We start from the raw sequence: 21,722 nt of genomic DNA on the forward strand, positions 1-21,722 counted from the left end.
TATATATATATATATATATATATATAATTTAATGTTTTTATTTATTTTTTTAGCTTACATGTACCTTGTATTTACCAAGTGAAGTGTGCATGCTGTCAACCTATGTAGGGGGATTTCCCTATAAACATCCAAAAGGAGCAGTGTTTTTTGACCTTTTTTACATGGGGAAACCCCTTGAAGTAACTTTAGGTCTTCAGGAAACTCCTACTATAAAATTATATCCACAGCTCACAGTACATTAGTGTGGTGGTTAGTAGGAAGAATGCCTCTTACATTGCTGGTCAGTGGGAAGACTGCCAACCCTACAGATAGCCATACTGCACATTACTCAAGAAACCCCTACCAACCTGTAGAGGAACCCTAATTAAGATAGACTGAATTAGACTGACTGCGGTAAAAAAAAGGCTATGACATGATCAGATATAGACACACATAAGACACTGCCATAAGATAAACACATATGATGATGTATAACAATAACATGGTACCAGGATACACATAATACATGGGGTGACATCAAAATAAATGATAAGAGCATACATATCTCCAGAGAAGAGTAACCCTCCTACTAGCTAATTGTCAATCAATATGAAATGACTGTGATCATCTGGGGCAAAAATCTAGCATCTGTATAGTGGTCCCTGCTGTTATTTAGTGATCTGTTCTGGCAGGACATTAAGCAACCATTGGGACAGCGGTGATAAAACTTTTGGTCCCCCTATTTGTACTGCTGTCACTAGAAAATGATCACAAAAATAATTTCCAGCAACAGTGATTTGACATCTTTAAACACTAAAAAGGGGATTACTAGTAATTAATAATAGTTATCAATTCTTTTTAATTAATGTTTTTGGCAAGTAAGCATATATGTTCTGGGCAACAAAAAAAAATCTTAGAGAGACTTAGCCTGCCCCTTATTACCATTAACCAATGGAAATGCTTCCCACTGTGTTTATAAACATGTCTCAATGGTTGTTATTAAATTATTAAATGTAGCAGGGATGTTACCATTGCCTGATGTGGTTGTCAGGGGTGGGAAAGCTCCCCACTGTGTAAATCCCCAAAGAATGGTAATGAGCAAGGAGCTGAAGACTGCGGGAGTGATAGAGGAAGATGTCAGATCTTATTTGTTTTATTTTTTTAATAGGTATACACGTATTTACAATAATATATTACATCCTGATCATGTGGTTTTTAACCACTTTCAACAAAAAAGTTGAATACTGTATTTTCATCTATTAGAATTCAATATTTGTGCTACCTGTTTGATAAATTTAATTTCTACTAGTGTTGGTGTTCGAATTCGGGTTGTCCCTATATTTGACCCGAAAATGGCAGTTTGAATTCAGGCAGATCAAAACATGGAATTGGACTTTGCAAATTTGTGTTTAAAAATATCTTCAAAATAAAAAAGGCGAACTCCAGATGAACTCTCAATGGAGTTTCTCCATTGAGAGTTCATCTGAGTTCAGTTCCCACGGTCACCGGGCTGTATTTATCATTGATAAGTACAGACCGGGGAGCGTGGGAACTTGCTGATACAGGTCACCGCTGATAGGAGCCACAGGAGTACTTTCAATCAGCTGTGATTGCTCTTGCAGCCCTGTAGTATGTGTTCCTGGATAGAGTTTATCTATCCAGGAACACAGGACTCTTGTGTTCTTGGATAGAGAAACTCTGTCCAAGAACACATACTACTAGTACAGGGCGGCAACAGCAATCAGGGAGCGTAGCTGTCAGCTTCGCTCCCCTGATTGCTGTTGCAGCGCTGTACTATGTGTTCCTGGAAAGAGTTTTTCTATCCAGGAACACAGTGTGAGTCTCGCTGGCTGCTCATGAATGAATACAGCCGTGGGAAAAGTACTCTGATTTTTCCCACAGCCGCATTCATTCATAAACGCAAGCCGCATGACTCACTCTGAGAGGAGGATTACCGCGGCTGCATTTATGAATTTACCGTGGGAATCCTCTCAGTGAGAGATCCCTGGGCAGTACAGGTCAGAATGAGGGCTTGCCTGTAGTCCTGTAGTCTCCAGGAATTGCTCACTGACAGGAGGATTCCCAGGGATGCAAGAATGATTGCAGCCCTGAGAATCCACTGCGATAATTAACCTCTAGTGCCCCAGGATCACAGTGGAACTGAAGATGAACTCTTAATGTAGTTTCTCCATTGAGAGTTCATCTGCAGTTCAGTTCCCACGGTCACCGGGCTGATAAGTACAGTCCGGTGACCATGGGAACTTTGCGGTCACAACTGATTGGAGGAGGCACCCAAGTGGAACTGCTGTTCAGTATGTGTTCAGTATGTGAGATTCGTGACAGTATTCGTGATATGTGACAGTTACGGTAGGGCTGCAAAAGCAATCAGGAGCAATCCCCTAATTGCTTTTGTAGTTCATTACAGTCCCAAAAAGAATCCCCCCCCCCCCATAATCTTTAATGGTGTTCAGGGTATTCGATAAAAAATATCAGGGTATTCGATCGAATAGGAACACTGAGCTATTCAACCAATCAATGGATTGTAAAGAGTTTTTTTTACCATTTGAGGATTACAGTCTGTTAATTTGGGTTCAGATAGACACGGGAACTAGGCATCGCCACCATACCTGGATGAGCTAGCATGTGAGCAGCCTAAAAAGCAAACTGGTGAGGCCAAAATATTATGTTTTTGAACTTTCTAGCTATCAAATACATTCTAATTTGAAAGGCGGGTAATAGATCCATTTGGATGACCTGGAGGCTACCCTTGCTTAGTGTTGTTTTTAATGGTTAAATAAATAGCCCAGGTCCCTCTAATAGGAAATGAAGCTTGCTTCTAGCTGGGGGCTGACTGAATTTTTTTTTATTCTGCAGTTAGATACAATGGACCTGATTTATTAAAGCTGTATTTTATATCTTAAAAAAATATTATTATATTAGTTGGCAAAAGTTTTCAATCCTGGCCCAGATTCATTCTAGGTTTGCTGGATCACCCAGATGCCCAATGCCTCATGGTACCTAGTAGCAATTACTTTCAAAAGAATGATATACAGACCATTTTTTCTATGTCAGAGACTAAAGATTTTTAAATATGTACCTAAATCAGTTAGGGGTTGAGTGGAGTTGTGCAGAGTAGCCCTCTAACTATCCACTACTTATCTATTTGTAGGAAAATTTTGAAGTTGAAATTACAAAATATTTCAGTTTTATCTACTACATATGCCAACAAGAAATGAGTTTGCTGTATTGTATATTTAAACAATAGAAATCGAGAAATATTAAAGTACATAAGTAGGTAGAATTACGCTTTATATACAGTATTAGATTGACTTGCCATTATAATAAATTTTCTACATTACTTTTATGCAAAATTCCTGTACATTTATCTGCTGAGTTCAGTCCAGATTGGTAAATGTGGAATAGCAGATTATCATGGCAAGCATTGACCTATGTGCTGAGAAAATTTTTGGTTAATTTCCATGAGTCACAGTCACACAAAGATCACATAGCATTTACTGAACAAAGCAAACAGAGAGTCAGCAGACAATCATGGATGAGCTGTGTTTGAAAGATTTAAACGTTGGTTACTGCAGCCATTCACAACCTCTTTCTTGATATCTGCTTAAATCGAATGTTCTTTAGCTAGGAACATTCCACACAAATAGGCACATGATGCTTTACCCTGTCAATAGTTTAACAAAAAGCGAGATCTACCATTTTCATTGCTTAATTTAATACACTTTCATCAGTGAAGCTGGGTGATCCAGCAAACCTGGAATGGATCCGGTCCAGCATTGAAAACATTTAACAGTTTCACTGATGAAAGTGTATCCTCTCCAGCCTTGGAGAGGCCCGATGTATGTGAGTTTTTAAAAATCTCTGAACTTTGAATAGGGTCAAAAATAGTTCAGATATTGCGATGAGAAATCTACCACCTGCCCAGGTGAGATATGTAATAGGTGTCCTATTAGAACTTTGTATGAATACTGCATAGAATTATTACACATGGCACCTTTCAAAGTAAGTGCAGTATTACATTGTGATTAATCTGGTTACTGACAGGCCCAATAATTGTTCTGTCACCTTGTCAGCTGTTAGCAAATAAATGCCCGACAAAGCAGTTTTTTGTAGATAAATTATTCACTAAAATGTTGATCTTGGAACATTGTTCAAAAAGCATGCAGTCTATAACTTTCTGAATTAAAGTACTGTACATCTAACTGGATGGCATTTGGTTTGCTTAAGCCCTGTGCATCATAAACCCTGGTTATGTTTTTTTCCTTAGTACTGCTGCTCTCCTCCAGCATTTTGATTAATTTCCTGTCCAATTAAACTCCAGTTTCTGGTGCACAATATTGCTCCGCTTTGGTATACCAATAGAGTTAATGCAGTGGAACATGCACAATGTGTATCTGCATGGCTGCTTGTAGTCCCAAACAATGTTACCATGCACCGAAGAGAGTCTGAGCAAAGATCTGCATAGAAGGACCATCAGGTTATATAGTTTTAAAAAATGCAGATAAAAAAAGAAAACTTTTGAAATGACATTAACATGTTAAAACTTTTTTGAGACTTTAAACATTTACATGTTTAGTTACTCTTTTAGTGCATTACTTCTATGTGGTCCCTCTACCTTTTTCAGTTATAATAAATGAATATTGTAAAAACTTATTTTTTTAAGTAAAATGTCTTTTTGTCTCTGCAATGTTTGTGTTTCCCTCTTATCTAGTTTTGTCTTTTTAAACAACAATCATCCTTTTTGTTTTCATTTTACTGAACAAACTTTGTGTATCATTCCCAATTTATTGGAAAATCTCTGCACCCATCAATACCAGTTTTCCAAATACAGTTAAAGTCTAATAACAGCACAATACTTTAGTTAGAATTTGATTGGCTGTAACATTTATGTTGGTTTAGCTGTATATTTCTTTTTTTATCTGCTTCCAGTAATATTAACTCTGTTTCACTTCAGAAAAGATGACAGATTTTTACTTTCACACCTATTCTATTTATGCAGTTGTGTAAAAGTCTGATAAAAATAGTTACATTTGAAACATGTATTTTGGAAAAGGGCAAAAAAGAGTGGGCACTTATCAGGATGGTCTTTAGATTATGGTTTAAGTTTTTAAAATACCAGTACAAATCAAACACATGCTAGCTTAAACAGGTCACCTTTGTCAGAGTGAATGTGCCTGAACTCAAAGGGTCTAATTTATTAGGCTGGAGAGGATATACCATCATCAGTGAAGCTGATCCAGCAAACATGGAATTGATTTCTTCAAAGTAATTTGCTATTTTTTAGCAAATGTTTTCATGAATGTTCCATTACAGGTTTGCTGCATTACCCAGTTTCAGTGATGAAAGTGTATCCTCTCCAGCCTTGGAGAGCTTTACTAAATCAAGCCCAAAGAATAAATTACATAGAACAACAGTGCCTAACTCATAAAGGCCTCCAATGATTCTGCAGAGTATGTTTTGCTGCATAGGAATAAACAGTTGCAGTTCACATATGCCAGATTAAAATCCTTGGCCAGGACACGTTAAACCCATGATCTGATCTGATCACCAGATTGAAGGGATATGCATATATTGGATGAAGTGGCAATACACTGGGTGGGAGTTATTTGTACAATAAAGTACAGTTTGTTTTACAGGTATAGTGGTCCTTTAAAGTTTATTAACACTATTTTTGTTTTTAAAATAAACATTTTCATGATCTAGCTTTATTGATCACCTACATTTTTGCAGACTCCCACCTTTTTTTATTCAGACACACACATAGCAATCAGGAGGAAGTGACTACAGAAAGTAGGAACTGACTGCAATCTTAAGTAGAAGAGGCTGTCACATATATACACAAGATAAACTTATTGCTGAGAAATATCAATCAGGTGAGCAGAAATTTACATTTCCAGCAGAGTTATTGCTCAACACATACCAAACACTACCCATTTCTGTGAAAGTTAGGTTTGTTACAATTACTATGTTTGACTTGTTTAAAGAAGTTTCAATTGTAGCGTTTTTTAAATGTTTTATTAGTTTCTGTCTACATTCCTGTTGAAATCACAATGCCGCAGCAGTTAGGGTTTTTTTTCGGAGCTTTGTTATTCCCCAGTGGGATAGCTACTTTGTCCCATCTGTGTTTGGTTTCATATTTTAGATATTTGGCAGTTGTCAGGGGATATAAAAGTATACATGTTGTCTCCTTATGGACTTGGTAGGGAATTCAATCACAGGGAATAATCCTTAAGGTTACCAAGCTGACCATCAAAAGTTTTTGGGGAACGTCTGGTGTCTGGTGATGTCATATGTTTTGGTATGGCTGGTCAGGCAGCCACAAAAAATGTGTAAATAAAAAGAGATACTAGTCACAGGCTCGAGGGTACATAGGCCATTGAAGAATTAGAAAGTAGATTTCTCTTCTGATTATAAAAGCCGGTGGTAACTAAAAGGGTGAAACTTCAAATCACTGTGTGAATAAAAATGATATAGGAAGGATAAATATGCAAAAGGTAGTATGGAATAGCACTCACTTTTTACTTACTTGAAAAGTAATATTACACAGCACATTCAGACAAATTCTGGCGATAAAGCAAGCAACAGTAAATGAAAGGGATTACGTAAAACAAAGGTAATAATAAGATATACATGGTATGATGGAGAATACATCAGAGAAACTAAGCATGAAATGAAGGCAATGAATGAATAGAACCCAGGGAGAAGGGTGGTGAACAGAACATAGATAGCAGACCGAATGTTGAGGCAACTGGCCTAATGGGAAATAGGGATACAAAGCCTTCGATGTAGAACCAAATGAAAACTACTAAATATTTTAACCTTCAGAAAGTGGGGAAAATGTACAACCTGGGCCCATGTGATTTATACTTTTTTGCCTTTTTATTGAATGTTTTAAAAAATAATACACCATGGATGTACTTATTCACATTCATTTTATTGACATTCTATTGATTACAGCTTTGAATGTTAGCAGTGACAGATACATTTTGTGCCATAGACTCAAGTCAAATCAGCCTTTCTAGATATTAGAGGTAAAAAGAGATACTTTAGTTTATATTTAGATGGGCTTGTATTTGTGTGTTTACAGTATATAAGCGCCATTGCTGAAATTATTCTGAAGAATGCTAAATACCTGGATATAAAGCTGATCTTTTAGTTTTAGTTTTCATCACACAAGCATCCATCTAACTGTGTGACAAGTTGTTCTGCTTAGCTAAACACCTGAGCTTCATTCTCATTCTAGGTCAGTGATTCAAAAAGTATTAAAAAGAGAGGATCAGATCACTAACCAGGCAAGCTGTACATTTAAGAACCAGGTCAGAAATGACAACTTACATAAAGTCTCAATATAGGTCCTCTTTAACACTTAGCGGTAAAGGGGTTGTTATATTTTAATTTCCATTACAAAGCGTTGTGGTCATTCACCTCGCCGCTGATATATATATTTTGTGTTTGAAGTTCTTGTGTGGGGACAGCAACTGGGATATTGCAGCTGTATAATTTAATGATAACTTTTCTGTTTCTTTTACCTCCCACAGCCTATTTTTGCAGAAGGCAACATTCATGGGCTGATTACTAAAACAAGAACATTGTATTAGATGGAACATACTAGAATTATGTCCAGTTGTTGAATTAGGTTACAGAATGTAGTGTTCTTTCTATGCAACATGCAACTTTTTTGTGCAGCCTAAATCTCTTTAAGTTGAGGATTTCTGAGTATTTGTCTCTATAGCTTTTTTACATAAACTGAAGGCAAATATAAAAGTCATGTGAAAAGGTTATTACATCTTTGGAAACTGTTGACTTCTTCCATGAATTTGAACAGGAAAACATTGGATCTTCATGCAAACTAATGTTAATAGGTAAAGGTAATATAACATAAAGTATTGAGTCCTTTACTTAAAATACCAATGAATATAATGGTGTGCTGTGACATTATTAAGTACACCCTTGGCATCAAAAGCGGTTATTGTCTCCGATTGTAGATTCGTAGCTGTTGTTACCTGCAGTTATTTGGTGTTCTCATAAATTTCTTTTGGCGTCAAACTGTCTGCGCCAAGGCAGTATTTGTTAGACTGGCAGTCCAGGACAAAATAACAGTTGTTTGAAATCTATTTCTACTGAAACTTATTTTCATTTTAGTGAAACAATTGATTTCAAATAATTTAATAAAACATTTTTTAACTTTCCAGACATAGACATCCACAACCTGGGGGCCCTTTGTCTTGATATGGTAACTCCACTAGTTAACAAAACAAAATACCATACCCAAGATATCTGAAGACTGAAAAGTCAGGCTCCATCTGTATACCAAAAAAAAAAACACACACATCTTGTTTTAGAAAGATTAGAGAACACAACAATTAGTACAAATAATGTATAAAAGCTTTATTATTAATAGGAATAGGAAGATGCATTGGGATTTAGGAGGTATTTCCTTTCTCATTCCTCCTGAGAAACCTTATACATACCTTTGCACCTCTATATTCACTGAGTTGTTTCTAGTTATTGACACCTAATCTGGAACACTTGACGTGGTGAGAAATGTAGCTGTGTACTTGTTCCACGTGATAAATTTGCAATGTTATTCATTTTAATAAAGACAATACATTTTGTCAATTGGACCTTTTTAAGAGTTTCTCATTTGTGTTCTAAAATGTTCCTCCACAATTGGTGCCATTGCAAACACCAAGCACATAATATTTAAGTAGCAAAGTAATGTAATCACAGGAAAAAAAATTTACTCTGGTCCTACAGGCATATAGTGTTGGCATTTTACCCTAAAATAATTCTGTATATTGACTTCCCATAAACCCTTGGACTCTACAAAAAGGGTTTTAACCAAGAACCATCCGAGCTCTAATGATTTGCACAATTCTGCTAACCAGGGTTTCTGGGACTGAACATTCTTTAGCTAACTGTAAAATGCTGTAGTCAGAACTTGTTAGTCGGAGTGGTAATGTTTCCAATGGAATGGATACTTAAAAACTTCATCTTTCTTAATTGGTATTTCACAAACTAAGCATTGTTATGTGCCTGCACAGTCAGGGAACAGATAACAGCCTTGCAGAGAGATCCAACCATCTACACTGATATTTCATGTTAATACTATTCATCCTTTCCCAGAAAAAAATCTGCCGAGTGGTGCAGACAACTATTTTAGTACAAGGTCACTCTTGGATATTATTGCTGTGCTGTGGGAAACATATTGTTGGTGCATTGTGTATATTTTTCATGCAGTCAGCAGTCTAGGAATTGTTTTTAGAGAGCTGCTTTGCTCCTTCCCAGTATTCACTTAAGTTCTAACCTGGCCTTCTCCCAAATGTTGGCTTTCCATCTATAGGTGCTGGCTTAATCCTCAGACAGTGATATTCTCTACTCTTCTACTGACAATTTTAGTTGTATTTAATATATTGCTATCCTCTGGCATTCCCTAACTATATTGCATTAAAACCAGTGATGGTATTTTAGATTTCTATAGGTAAACTTATTTACTACCTGAGGAACTTACTAGTGAATGAGCAGTTTAAATAAAAGGTAGCTGTAAGGCTAAAGGGTGTTTTATTTGCTGTCAGAGTGGAGATGATTTGTTAGTGAATACGTAGCATAGCAAATGTGTCTTAACTAGTGTACTTTTTGAATATTAGCTTTAGGATTTCTTTGTTTAGCAGTCAGAAGTAGCCATTTGCAAGTGTGACCAGGACTAGGATGTGCATTATTCCAAATGATACCCAAATTCAGAATTATCACAGATGGCATTCACATGGTTAGATTATGATTCAACAACATTACAGAAATATTCAGCTTTCTGGGTGTGCTTTTAGGATTACTGCCTTGAAATATAAACAGCTTCCCACCCCAGACAAGTATTTATCTATGGAGATAACTCAGACGTGGTAACTCTTTGGGGTCATTTATGGAGCACCAGGCAGAAATACTGTAATTAAACAAACTATTAAATTGTGCATACTAAATTTTCAGACAATAGAAATTGCTATCAGCTGGTTTCTGATCCATGTGCCCCTTTGGGACCCTTGAAATAACTTTTGTGCTCTGTCCAAACTTTCCCACATTGACTGCTAACAAATTTTTATCTTGCTGCATTTTAATTGCTATTAAATGTTCCATCAGTTTGCAAATGCAATTCCAGTATCCCAGAATGCCAAGCAATAAAGTAAGACTGAGTGGTGGTTTGAGAGTCAGGTTTAAAAACCAATTTTATTTTAATGGTATAATCATTGTGGAAGTCTTATTATAACAGTACAGCCTCCTGGACCTGTTGCTGGTGTGAGCTGGGTCCCTCCTACAAGCAGCATTCATGTATCTAATCTAAGTACAATGGATGTCAGTGGAAACATTTAGGTAGTTTTCTGGGTGTGAAAAGATACAGAACTGAATGATTTTAACAACACTTTCATGCTGCTTGTTACTGCCTGTAAAGGAAAGCTACTAATAATTAAGAAAAATACTTAGCACATTGGTGGGTGGTATTCCCAATTTAAGATAGGGGAATGTAAGCTATTTAAAGGGATTTCTGGACAGGAAGTCATCTGTGGGTTTTGAAATATCACTGCCCCACTCTACTACTCAGTTTAACTTCTTGAAATATTTGATTGTAAACTTATTTATACAATAATATTATCAGCTTTCATAAGCAAACGTGTAATATTCGTACGCAGCCTTTTAATTACACCTTCAAAATCATTACTGTTCTCTTTCTGTAAACGCAACTTTTCAATTAATCAGATCCGGTGCTGTACTTTATCTAAAGGTGGAAAATTTCATAGGACCGAATAGCACTTTATTGCATATAGAGATTGGGCCTGATTTAATAAAGCTCTCCAAGGCTGGAGAGGATACACTTTCATAATTGAACCTGGGTGATCCAACAAACCTCAAAAGTAATTTGCTATTTGTTAGCATATATTTCCAATGCTGCGCCAGTTCCACCCGAGGTTTGCTGAATCACCCAACTTCACTGATGAATGTGTATCCTCTCCAGCCTTGGAGAGCTTTAATAAATCAGATCCACTTTCGGAAACTTTTGACCTGGAGTTGATTCATGCTTATGACCAATTTGGGTAAAGCATGTGTACCATACAAAAAGTGTATTCACTTGTTGTTCGTTCATAAAGAACATGGTTTAATGTTGCATACTTGCTTCACAAATACTAACATCACATCATTTTGTGACTGTTAGCTTATAATTCTTTAATAGGTGAAGAACCTATCAAGGGAAGTTTGAACTGGTAGACTTTTCTCTCCCAGAAAATGTAATTGTAAGTCTAATCAGTTTATATAAATTAGATTGTGAGCCCTTTTGAGGCAAATCTAGTGACACAACTCTGGACTTGCTCTGTACAGCGCTGTGTAATATGTTGGTGATATATAAATACTGTGTTGTAATAATATATCTACATATATCATCAGTCTGTATGTCACTGACTGCAGGTTCTCCCTTTCACCCTGGGTCCCACATATCTTATTATTACTTGCCCTGGGGAGTAAATGACCCCCAATCTAGGCCTCCCCAGCCCTGACAACTTTTTGGCACATCCACCTAGCATAACCATAAACTCCAAAAGCTATTTCCGTTTGGTGGACCTGGTTCATTTAAAGAGGTGATTACACCGAGCAGTGAGATGCTGGAAAAAGATGTGCAATCAGAATACACTTTAGCTTTTCTGCACAATTACACTTTTTAAAACCTAAAATTTAAGTTATATTTTAAAAGTACAATTGTTGTGGAAGTCTATTGTTGTTATTAGCAATGCATAGAAATCCAGGTTGCTTCAGCTGCCCAGCACAAGCATTATATCAGCTGTGGAACACAACAAAGAGGTGCTGACAGACTGGCCTGCATGTGGGATTTAGTTATGTGTGAAATATTTCTCTGTGTCCTACAAAGCCATGTGCTGGGTCAGGAGGGCTTTACATGTATCAGTGCAGTGATGCTCTAATTCTCTTTTAGTCTTAGTGCTGACATACTTTCCCTCTGTGTTTATACAGTTCCCCTAATTCACTGTATACTGCAGAGGTATAGCTATGAAGGGGTATTGGAAGCTTCTGCTTCCATGTTATATCCCTACTAGCGATCATTGTCTAGGGAGTATTTATGAGGGACAATTCTACATTCAGAACAATGATGACTTTATCACCTGTTTAAGATATTTATGTGTAAGTGGATGATAGAAACAAGAGTTTTACTTTTCTAAACAAGTACAGAGAAAACCAGACAAACCACTTCCTGTTCATAATGTGCAATATCACTTCTTGCTTATGGGAGAGAGTTTTATTTTTACACAAGATAGGTCACACATGATTAACTCTTTGTGTGCATTGTAACATTAGTGCATTCTAACTTCTTTTTAAGCTCTTTTAGGTTTAAAAGTTTTAGGTTTGTGTGTATGTGTTTGTTGTTTGTGTCTGTACATAAAGACACACACACACACACACACACACACATATATATATATATATGTATGTATATAGCCTGTATATTTACTATTACTATCAAATATTACTATATGTTATCTATAGCAAATAAAGCATTGGCTTCTTCAACTTCTTTATGCAATACTGGAATGTTGATGCTTTTGTTTTTCTTAGTGACCTAGTTTATAAGGGTGGATTATAATTATTATTAAAATTATAAATTATATTATAAATAATATTAGGAAAATAAGCTAAAAAATGCTGAATGAGGCAAGGACAATAAGGGGATATTGCATGGATCCTCTTTTTAGGCCAGGACTACCCTGCTGATATACTTTTGGGACATTTAGCTCCTTGTTGTTTGCCATCATATTAGAAGCACAATAATTTCAATTTTTTTATGCACCATCACAATACTTGGCACATATTTACTTATAAATGACAGTGATTAATTCAACACCATTAAACGTTTGGTGAAAGTCCCATTCACTGCTTTGTAAGTATGCCCTATAAGGATTATTTTTATGTAAACACAAATAAATCATTCACTTCTGTATTGCTACAGATGGAATCTGTGTGTACACAACTGCCAGTCCACTTCCCTTTTTTTGCATTCATTTATAGTGTGCATTATTTTTAGTGTTAAGACACATGAGCTGTTAGAATGTAGCCCATATGCAGGGATAAGCTGCAGGCTACTGTAATTCAGGTTCCCAGGGTTACTTATGGTTGGCCAGCACAGTTTCTGCATGATCCAGGAACAATAGGATGGCAGGGCTGTCTCTTAAAGGGGCAGCGTCCTCCTGTGTCAGTACCATGCTCATGTATTTTCTGATTCAGCATGCTAATTGTTGCACTGTGCCAATAAAGATCATCTGACATAAAGCATGCAACATATTTTAGATTTCATCTGTATATTAATTAAACCACTGAAATAGGATTTTTGATTATTTACTATGGGTCAAGGTGGTTATAGAGGGTCAGATATTCCAAGGAGGATCACACTGAAATGTGCAGCTCACCTGACGAACATAAACTGCACAAAGATGGTTTAACCAAATAAAAAAATAATATAATGTTAACATGAATGTCTGAGCGATAAATAAAACATAGAAAACTTTATACGTATTACATCTATAGTGCACATACTTTCCTTATGTTTAGTTTTTTATATCGCAAGTTGAAAAACAATTCATTGAGCTCCTACTTTCACTTCGACTGCACTGAAATCTCAAGCAAGGTTATCAGCTTTGGCAAGTGCACCTCTGCAGACTACTGAACACCTTCCCAATGTTCTACACACACCCTGTCATCTTCTGTTTGTAAATATATGGTTAGAATACACAAGATAAATCAACATATAAATACATTGTATTTTAAGGCTTTCTTTTAATGTATAGAGTGCATGTATTATGTAGCAAATATAAATTGACAGTATGCTGTGGACATATTCCCAGTAGTCAAACAATAAAAGCACTGACAGGTGAAGTGGCAACCGTTGATTATCTTACATCGGGGGGTTGAAAGCATCAGAACTGCACAATGGAGCAATAAAAAGGGTGATGGCCTGGTCTGATCACTTTTTTCCATTATGTGGATGGTTGGATTAATGTGCATCACTTGCATCACGTGGGGATAAGATAGCAATCTTAAATTGTAAGCTCTCGGGGCAGGGTCCTCTCCTCCTGTGTCACTGTCTGTATTTGTCTGGTATTTGAACCCCATATTTAATGTACAGCCCTGCATAATATGTTGGCGGTTTATAAATCCTTTTTATTATTATTAAAAACAGGATGAACTATGGGAAAAAGGCATGTTGGCGAAGACACTGCTAATTTCTGCTAATTATTAAAGGCTCTCTCCAGCAGGACATGACAACTAAACCTCAGTTTTGAGGCCCCCCATTAGCTCTCTCTTTGTCTGAAGCCACTCCTCCCACCTTATTTTATTTTTTGTAAAGATTAAAGACAACATACTAAAGCTGCGTACACACGGCAAATTTTTCTCGCCCGATAATCGGTATCGGCCAATTATCGGGCGAAAATCTGCCGTGTGTACAGTCGGTCGTCGTCCATCGTCCGACGACCGTCCTGGCGGATCCATGGACGATGGACGACGACCGATCCTAATGAAAGGGAAGGGGAGAGCGCGCAGCAGGGTGCCGCTCCGTCGCTCTCCCCCTCCCCTCTCCATAGAGCATGAACGGTGCTGTATGTACAGCATCGTTCATGCATCGTGCAGTCTTTTCTCGTTGGAAAGGATCGTGAAAGATCCTTTCCAACGAGAAAAATTGCACGTGTGTACGCAGCTTAAGTCTCCAATCAGATTCAGTCATGCCTGGAAAGTTGGATTGTACTTGGATTGTGCTGGTTGATGCAGGAAGCAAATAGAGGTTCTTACAAAGCAAAGGCTTCTGTATGTACACCAATATTGCCCTTTTTTGACCCTGCACCAATGTCTCTGTTTTCTTTGACTACAATAAATTACATATTAAAAAAGTATCTAATGTTAGCACAGCTACTGGAATACATTAGTAGCTGAGTGATTGGGTTTACTTGTTGCATGTAATCACCATATTATGTATGTACAGAGTGCAGACATCCAGGTCATTTCACCTCTTTGTCTGTTCTGACAACTTCAAATGAATCTTTTCATCATTTTCTGTTTATTACATTAGCTGAAAATAAATAAACAGAATAAAGTTATACAAACTGCCAAAAAACCTGCCGGGTTAACCTTTTGAAATGTTATTCTAACTGTAGCCAAAACTCAAAATTGTTGGTTATGTTTATACTTTAAAGGAAGAAATTTTGGGTGTAATAGTACAAGATATATCAAGCAGCCATGCACTTCTTCAATACACTGATCAGCCTCCTGAATGGCCTCCTTGTGTCACCATAACCTATCTGACCTGACATAACCTATCTGACCTGAAGCACTGACTCAAAAGCACAAAGGGTGTCCTGTGGTATCTGGCACCAACACTTTAGCAGCAGATCAAGTCGCACCGCATCCAGCAGCACCCTGCCTCCCTCCTCTGGTGTATTTTGATGCCATCTCATAGGTGAACAATGCACCCAGCTATCCACATGGTCTAAAAGAATATGTAATTCATCAAACTAGGACACCTTTTTTGCTCTATGGCCCTATTCTGCTGCTAACATGACCATTGCATTTCTTTCAACTGTACACTCTGACTGCCCTGGAATCCACCATGTGTTCGGAAACATTTCACTGTTTCATTGCTGGCATTTAGTTTTTTAGTGTTTGTGCTACATGACTTCTATGGTATTGGACAAGATGTCTTATGACCCTGTAGCCTGTGCACTGGTTCTTCTTTATTGCACCCCTTTTGTAATCACTATCTACAGCATACCAATTGCAAATGGTTTTTTGGTTTATCTAAAAATGTTTTTTTAGATAAGAGAAATACATTGTATTAGGGTGTACCATGTGATGATCCAACTTCCCAAAAGTCATGCATTACCTCTTAAGAGTCCACTTGTCTTTTAGCAGGTAATGTGTATATGCCTTAAGCAAGTTTTGTTTCTGTTATGTTGTTTTTTGTTTTGTTTTTTTTGTATAAATAAAGTGGGGAAAAGTTTGATAATTAAAACCAATGTCAGGCTTAACTGCTGTCTGTGGCTCTTTAGATAGATTCCCATTCACTTTCTGTTCTGGGAACAACCTTTCTGGAAAGAAAGTGGGGAGAGATCTGCAACAGAGAACAAGTTAACTGTTAAATGAATTTAAAACACAATAGAGATTTTTTTTTAATTTTTATTCTTTAACTTTGCCAGTTCTACATTGGGTCCTGTTGGGCAGAACTTTGAAGCAGTGTGACATACAATAGGCACCATCTAGTGTTTGATATAAGAAACTGCAGTTTTCACCACCCATTCAGTACTAAGTGGAGATTATCTCTGTTTTTTCATACATTTTTCTTAAGAACAATTGAATCAGGACATTAAGGCATTTGTTATGTCCTGTCAGAAAGGTAAATTTTATGTGCTGTCCAATGAATGGGCTATGAAACCTATCCCGGAGAGAAATGGTTGTCATTGCTAAACAAGCCTTGTGAAATGCTAGTTGCTTGCTGTTGTTGAATATCTAAGTATTAGGACCTTGTCTGTATAGTATTAGATCAGACATAACTATGTATGTCTCTCATGACCAATGTGCTTTTACAGACAGTAAGCATTACAATGGTCAAGATTAGTGAAGTCATGATAGAGGGTGCAAAGTCAAGGGAAGCTAGATGATACACAAGTTATTGCATCGCGTGTCTATGGAAATAAATTGGCATGCCATCAAATTATCACAAACATCCTCCAAGACAGAACCCCCCAGATATGACATAGATTTGATTGCACATCTCAGCTTTATACACTTGAGATTATTGTGGAGGACACACAACATTCAGATCATTCAATGGGATGAAATAGGCTGGCTATTTTATCTTGCTAAATATTACCAGTATGAGTGTAAGGATCAAAATCTTTAAACATCTAAAAACACTCATAACCATTCCAGGATAAGAACTAAGAAATTGTCTCTGCTGTTGTTGCTATCTGTAAGTACCTGACAGAAATTCTTTACTCCAGTAACAACATCATTAATACACATTTAAAAAACTTTCCCATATTGTACAATACAAGAAAGTCTTCTAATTGTGCACTGTATGGTATGGGAATTATGGGTTACACTTTTGTTTTAGAGTTGAGGTGTGAACATTACAACTAAAACAATTTCCACACACTGGTTTTTCCTCACCCCAGACACTCCTTGTTATTGCATCAGATGAAAAATGTACGGTAATTACTTGACACAAGTGTCTGCTGTTGTTTCCCAATGGGGGGTGCAAAAGGTCACCATGTACTTGCCCTCCCTCTACCTTTACAATGCTGCCTGTACAATGTTTGTTTCCTATACTTCCACTGGAAATTATCCCTTTCAACCATTTTCAGTGACAAATATTGAGTTTGTGTACAAAGCTTTAGTTTGGGCAATCTGGCACAAAGACTGGCATGGCAAGTAAAAACATACTAAGATTCCCCCTGTGAAGGTGTACAAATGAACATTTGGCCTTCCCTTAACATTGTATTGTTTAAATTGTCATATATTCCAAATTAACTCTTTCCTAATGGAATCATCAACAAAACAGAGCATGTAAGGTATGACCTAGACCTGCTCACTTTTGTCTGGTTATAGCCAGATAGATCTTTTTATCTACTATGTATTACCTGTGTAATATACATAGGTGAATGTAAAAGTGAGCTAAGACAAAGGATTTTTTTTTAGATTAGACATTCTAAAATGGTATTTAGAATTAGTAGATGTAGACACTCCAAAATATTTAACCAACAACTGTTACAGAAGTAAAATATTAGTTTTCAAGTAATGCACTTTCATGTTTTTTTGACCCTAGCTTCATATCTGCTACCGCCCACGTTTAGAAGGAAGTGTAGGCTGTTGACCTCAACATATGGCTTATATTGCTTATTCTATCAGCAGCACAGAAATCAGATATATGGATATATCTGTAAATTCGGTTTTTAGTGCCTATAATGTCTTCTTTTTGTGTCTCAAGGACTGTGGTACACATTGTTTTTTTACTATAATTGCTCTATTTAAGTTGTCAGATAGTGATACAGCTATAGAAAATGCCCATCTTTGTTTAAAGTACATTATTCTAATGAAAATAAGTATATGGGATGCACTGGACATTATATATAGACGTATTTGCTCTAAATATTGGTATTTTTACTCATTTTCAGATGCAGTGACTGTGGTGTGTCTTTGTCCCATCGATACTATGAAAAGGATGGAAGACTTTTCTGCAAAAAGCACTACTGGGCACGATTTGGTGGCATGTGTCAGGGATGCTCAGAGCATATCACTAAAGGACTGGTTATGGTATGTATTGTAGGGATAAAAAGCATCTTTCTTCTCCCAGAGGGCTTTTTTTACATGCACTTATTGTTTCTTTGTCATTATGAGTTGTAGCATTTCCTGCACCAACAGTTAAAAAAATGCTTCACTGCAGCAGAGAGCATTTTTTTTAATCAAAGGAATGGGGGGGGGGGGGGGTTGATGGTTGAAGCTGCACTCTGCTTAAATGTAAGTTGGTAAAGTTGGTACCCAAAATACACGAAAGCAGGATGTTTATGCTAATCCAGATAAACTGACATTTTTTTCCTTACAATTGCTGCAAGCAGAACTGCAAAAGCAGGCACATATGTAGAATGTTATGCACACTAATGTTTTAAAAAATATTGCATTTTTATTGGAGGTGACCCAGAAGCATAAAGCCTCAAACCTTTCAGCCGTAGTTCAGAAGACTCATTAGTTCCATGTCAGTGTCAAGTACATGCAGATCTCTTTCAGAATCCATGCATCTATTATCTGCCTTGTGCTATGTCTGTTCAGATACAAAGCACTTCAAATTACATTTTGAGACACTAACAATACATTTTCCCCAAAGCAATCCTAAATATATACAGTACTACAGCTTGATAGAAAATGTGAAAACATTTCTGCAGATACTAATGCAGGGGGTGCTGGTTTGAGGGAAGTAGGAGGAAGAAAAAGAAGAGGATTATGCAAGATATGAAAAATGCATAAAAATAAACTATGCCATTTCAAAACCCTCACCTTTCACCATAGCAGTGAGGGCCCATGGTCCACAGATCACGGAACACTTTTTATTTACCAAGAAACCCATTACCATAGGTTGTGTCAGCTAGTGTCCTCAGATCCTCAAAACATTACCAGGTGTGAAAACCCCTTCTTCAATCAAAACGAGTAATTAACAATAATAAATAATAGCATGTGTCATCCCCTGTTTTAACGACACTTTATGTTTTTCAAACATCTGTTATAAAGAAGATGATTGACCTCAAACACTGATTCATTTGTACTCTGTGCCCAGTCACATTTTTATGCAATTTTGTTTTAATTATTCATATTTATTTTTTATTAGTATAATTGTGCTTCCATATCTCGCCCAGATGCTTGGCTGCCCCTGCTGTACTTTTTGCTTCTTCTTTTTTTCCCCACACATAACAAATGATTTCTAGGGGAGCCAACTAAATTACCTGCATTTGAAAAGGAAACCAGAGTGCCTGGAGGAAACCAATATGATCAATCCATTCATATTTTTGCTTTTTACAGGTAGCAGGAGAGCACAAGTATCACCCAGAATGCTTCTTGTGTTCAAGATGTTCCTCATTTATTGGAGATGGAGAGACGTATGCTCTGGTGGAGAGGTCCAAGTTGTACTGGTAAGACATAAAATATTTTTTTTGTGGGTTAAAGACTGCATACTGGATTGGCTGTATAGACTAGACTACTGCACAAATCTTGATGAAATACACCAAGACAAAAATGTAAAAATGTCTCCTTTGCTTTAAATGAAATTTGCTTATTCTGGACTTCATGCACAGAATTGACTTTATAAAACTCACACTATTCAGGTACTATTATAGATACAGAAATAAAACAAGCAAAATTTACGTACTTTAAAGCTGAAGTATATTGTTGCAACGCATGTAAAGGAGCTGTATAACTGCTAAAATATTAGCAATTCAAATCAACGAGTCATGTGAATTAAACAAGCCAGACTGTTAAGTTCTCCTGAAACCTCTCTGTAGACTGCATTGCAATTATGAAAGACATGGTGGTCTAGGACTTGCTCCAGCTTGATTTTAACGTTGATAAATCAATGACACTAAACTGACCTTCTTTTAGAAGATACCCCATGTTAAACTGACCACCTACATTAAAATCTTTTTGTACAATCTCTACACATGGTCATGTGGATTAACAGCTGCAGAGTGTTGAGGCTTATCTAAACCATGCATGTCACTGGTAATTTCATGTTTCTGATAAATTCATGTTTCTTCTTCTGCTAATATGTGTTTCCCATGTTTGTTACAGTGGACCATGCTACTATCAAATCTCACTGACTCCAGTGATTGATTCTCCAGTCTCTCGATCACCCCACACAGTGACTTTGGTATCTCTTCCTGCATCAGATGGCAGACGCGGGCTGTCTGTTTCCATCACTCCATCGTGTGCTGAGCACTCTCACACTGTGCGAGTCCGTGAGTAAGTACTTCCTCTTTTCTTTGACAGACACATTTCACGATAGACCTCTTTGCGAACTCTCCAAATATTGGCTTTTCAATATGTGCATTTTTTATCTAACATTCAGACATAAAACTGGCTCTTCTGGTAACACATGATACCAACCCAGCAAAGATTACTTAAAAAGATATAATTCTGATTCTTCACCTGGTATTCACCTTTGCAAGCCCTGGTATTACTTTGTAAAAGCAGCATATCATCATTCTGCGGTGCATAGCCAGTGTAGAGAGCAGAGCTCTGGGTGGGATGGCTGAAAAATTTCCTTCACAACAATGCAGAATCAGTCTTTAGGCGCATGAACAGAAAGCTGCAGTGACTGGTTTATATACCAGAAATTTTCACTGACTTCTCATTGTTTCTCCAGGACAGACAGTGTGGTGAAGTCTTCCTTACAGGACACAAAAATGTAATGGAGTTCATCAACCGCCACATTTTCACCCACGGTAACTAATCACTAGGTTTATCCTCTGGACTGGAGAGTTAGGGGTCCTCCTTCCGGAGTTCACATCTCTGCCTTGGTGGCATGAACACGTTCTGTAGCCATTGACTGTCCATAGGCAAGACCCTGTCAGGCTTTAGAAGACTACAGTAATAAAATGCTGTTATTACAGGGGTGGGGTGAAAAAAAACAACGGTCCCAGTCCCCATATCTTATTGCAGGTTTACTTTCCCCATGGGCTTTATTGATTCTCTACTCAATGCAAACCTAAACAAATATATTAGCTACAGATTTACTTCATATAATGTTTCTGTACAATGTTACTTCTTAGGCTTTCATATGTGCATTTGTTAATTTTTGTACTTCTAGTTTAGTTTACTTTTTGGGCCATTAACAAAAATGAAGACACTGTCAGATAGGGCAGAAAGGCATATATTACTAATCAATGATATCAAAGGCCTTTGGTCAGATTAAATAATCTATATTGTGATCTTGCAGTGGGGAATTTAATATACCACCAAGCTTGCAGCAGTTCAGTGAGGCAGAACATGGTTCATTTTCAACAAAACAAAGTTCAGGCTCCTGCCTGGGTACTTTGTTTTAGCACAAGGATGCCAATTAACACAACGTAAAACAAAAACAACAAAACAAATCTTAGCACAGCTGGGACACTAACTACCTGTTTGGTAGTTCCCTCTATCTA

At 37.0% G+C, this 21,722-nt stretch overlaps 1 protein-coding gene across 2 annotated transcripts in view; it reads left to right on the forward strand.

Moving 5' to 3' along the window:
• The window catches only part of LIMK1 (LIM domain kinase 1), a 61,181-nt gene that overhangs the window by 19,646 nt on the left and 19,813 nt on the right, over nucleotides 1-21,722 (forward strand). For both annotated transcript variants that reach the window (XM_072428739.1, XM_072428745.1), the window contains 3 exons: nucleotides 18,210-18,348; nucleotides 19,606-19,715; nucleotides 20,371-20,541. In XM_072428739.1, the coding sequence (XP_072284840.1) occupies nucleotides 18,210-18,348; nucleotides 19,606-19,715; nucleotides 20,371-20,541 (420 nt within the window). The remainder of the gene's footprint in view (nucleotides 1-18,209; nucleotides 18,349-19,605; nucleotides 19,716-20,370; nucleotides 20,542-21,722) is intronic.

Source organism: Pyxicephalus adspersus, chromosome 1 (assembly GCF_032062135.1).
Source record: "Pyxicephalus adspersus chromosome 1, UCB_Pads_2.0, whole genome shotgun sequence".
Taxonomy (NCBI): domain Eukaryota; kingdom Metazoa; phylum Chordata; class Amphibia; order Anura; family Pyxicephalidae; genus Pyxicephalus; species Pyxicephalus adspersus.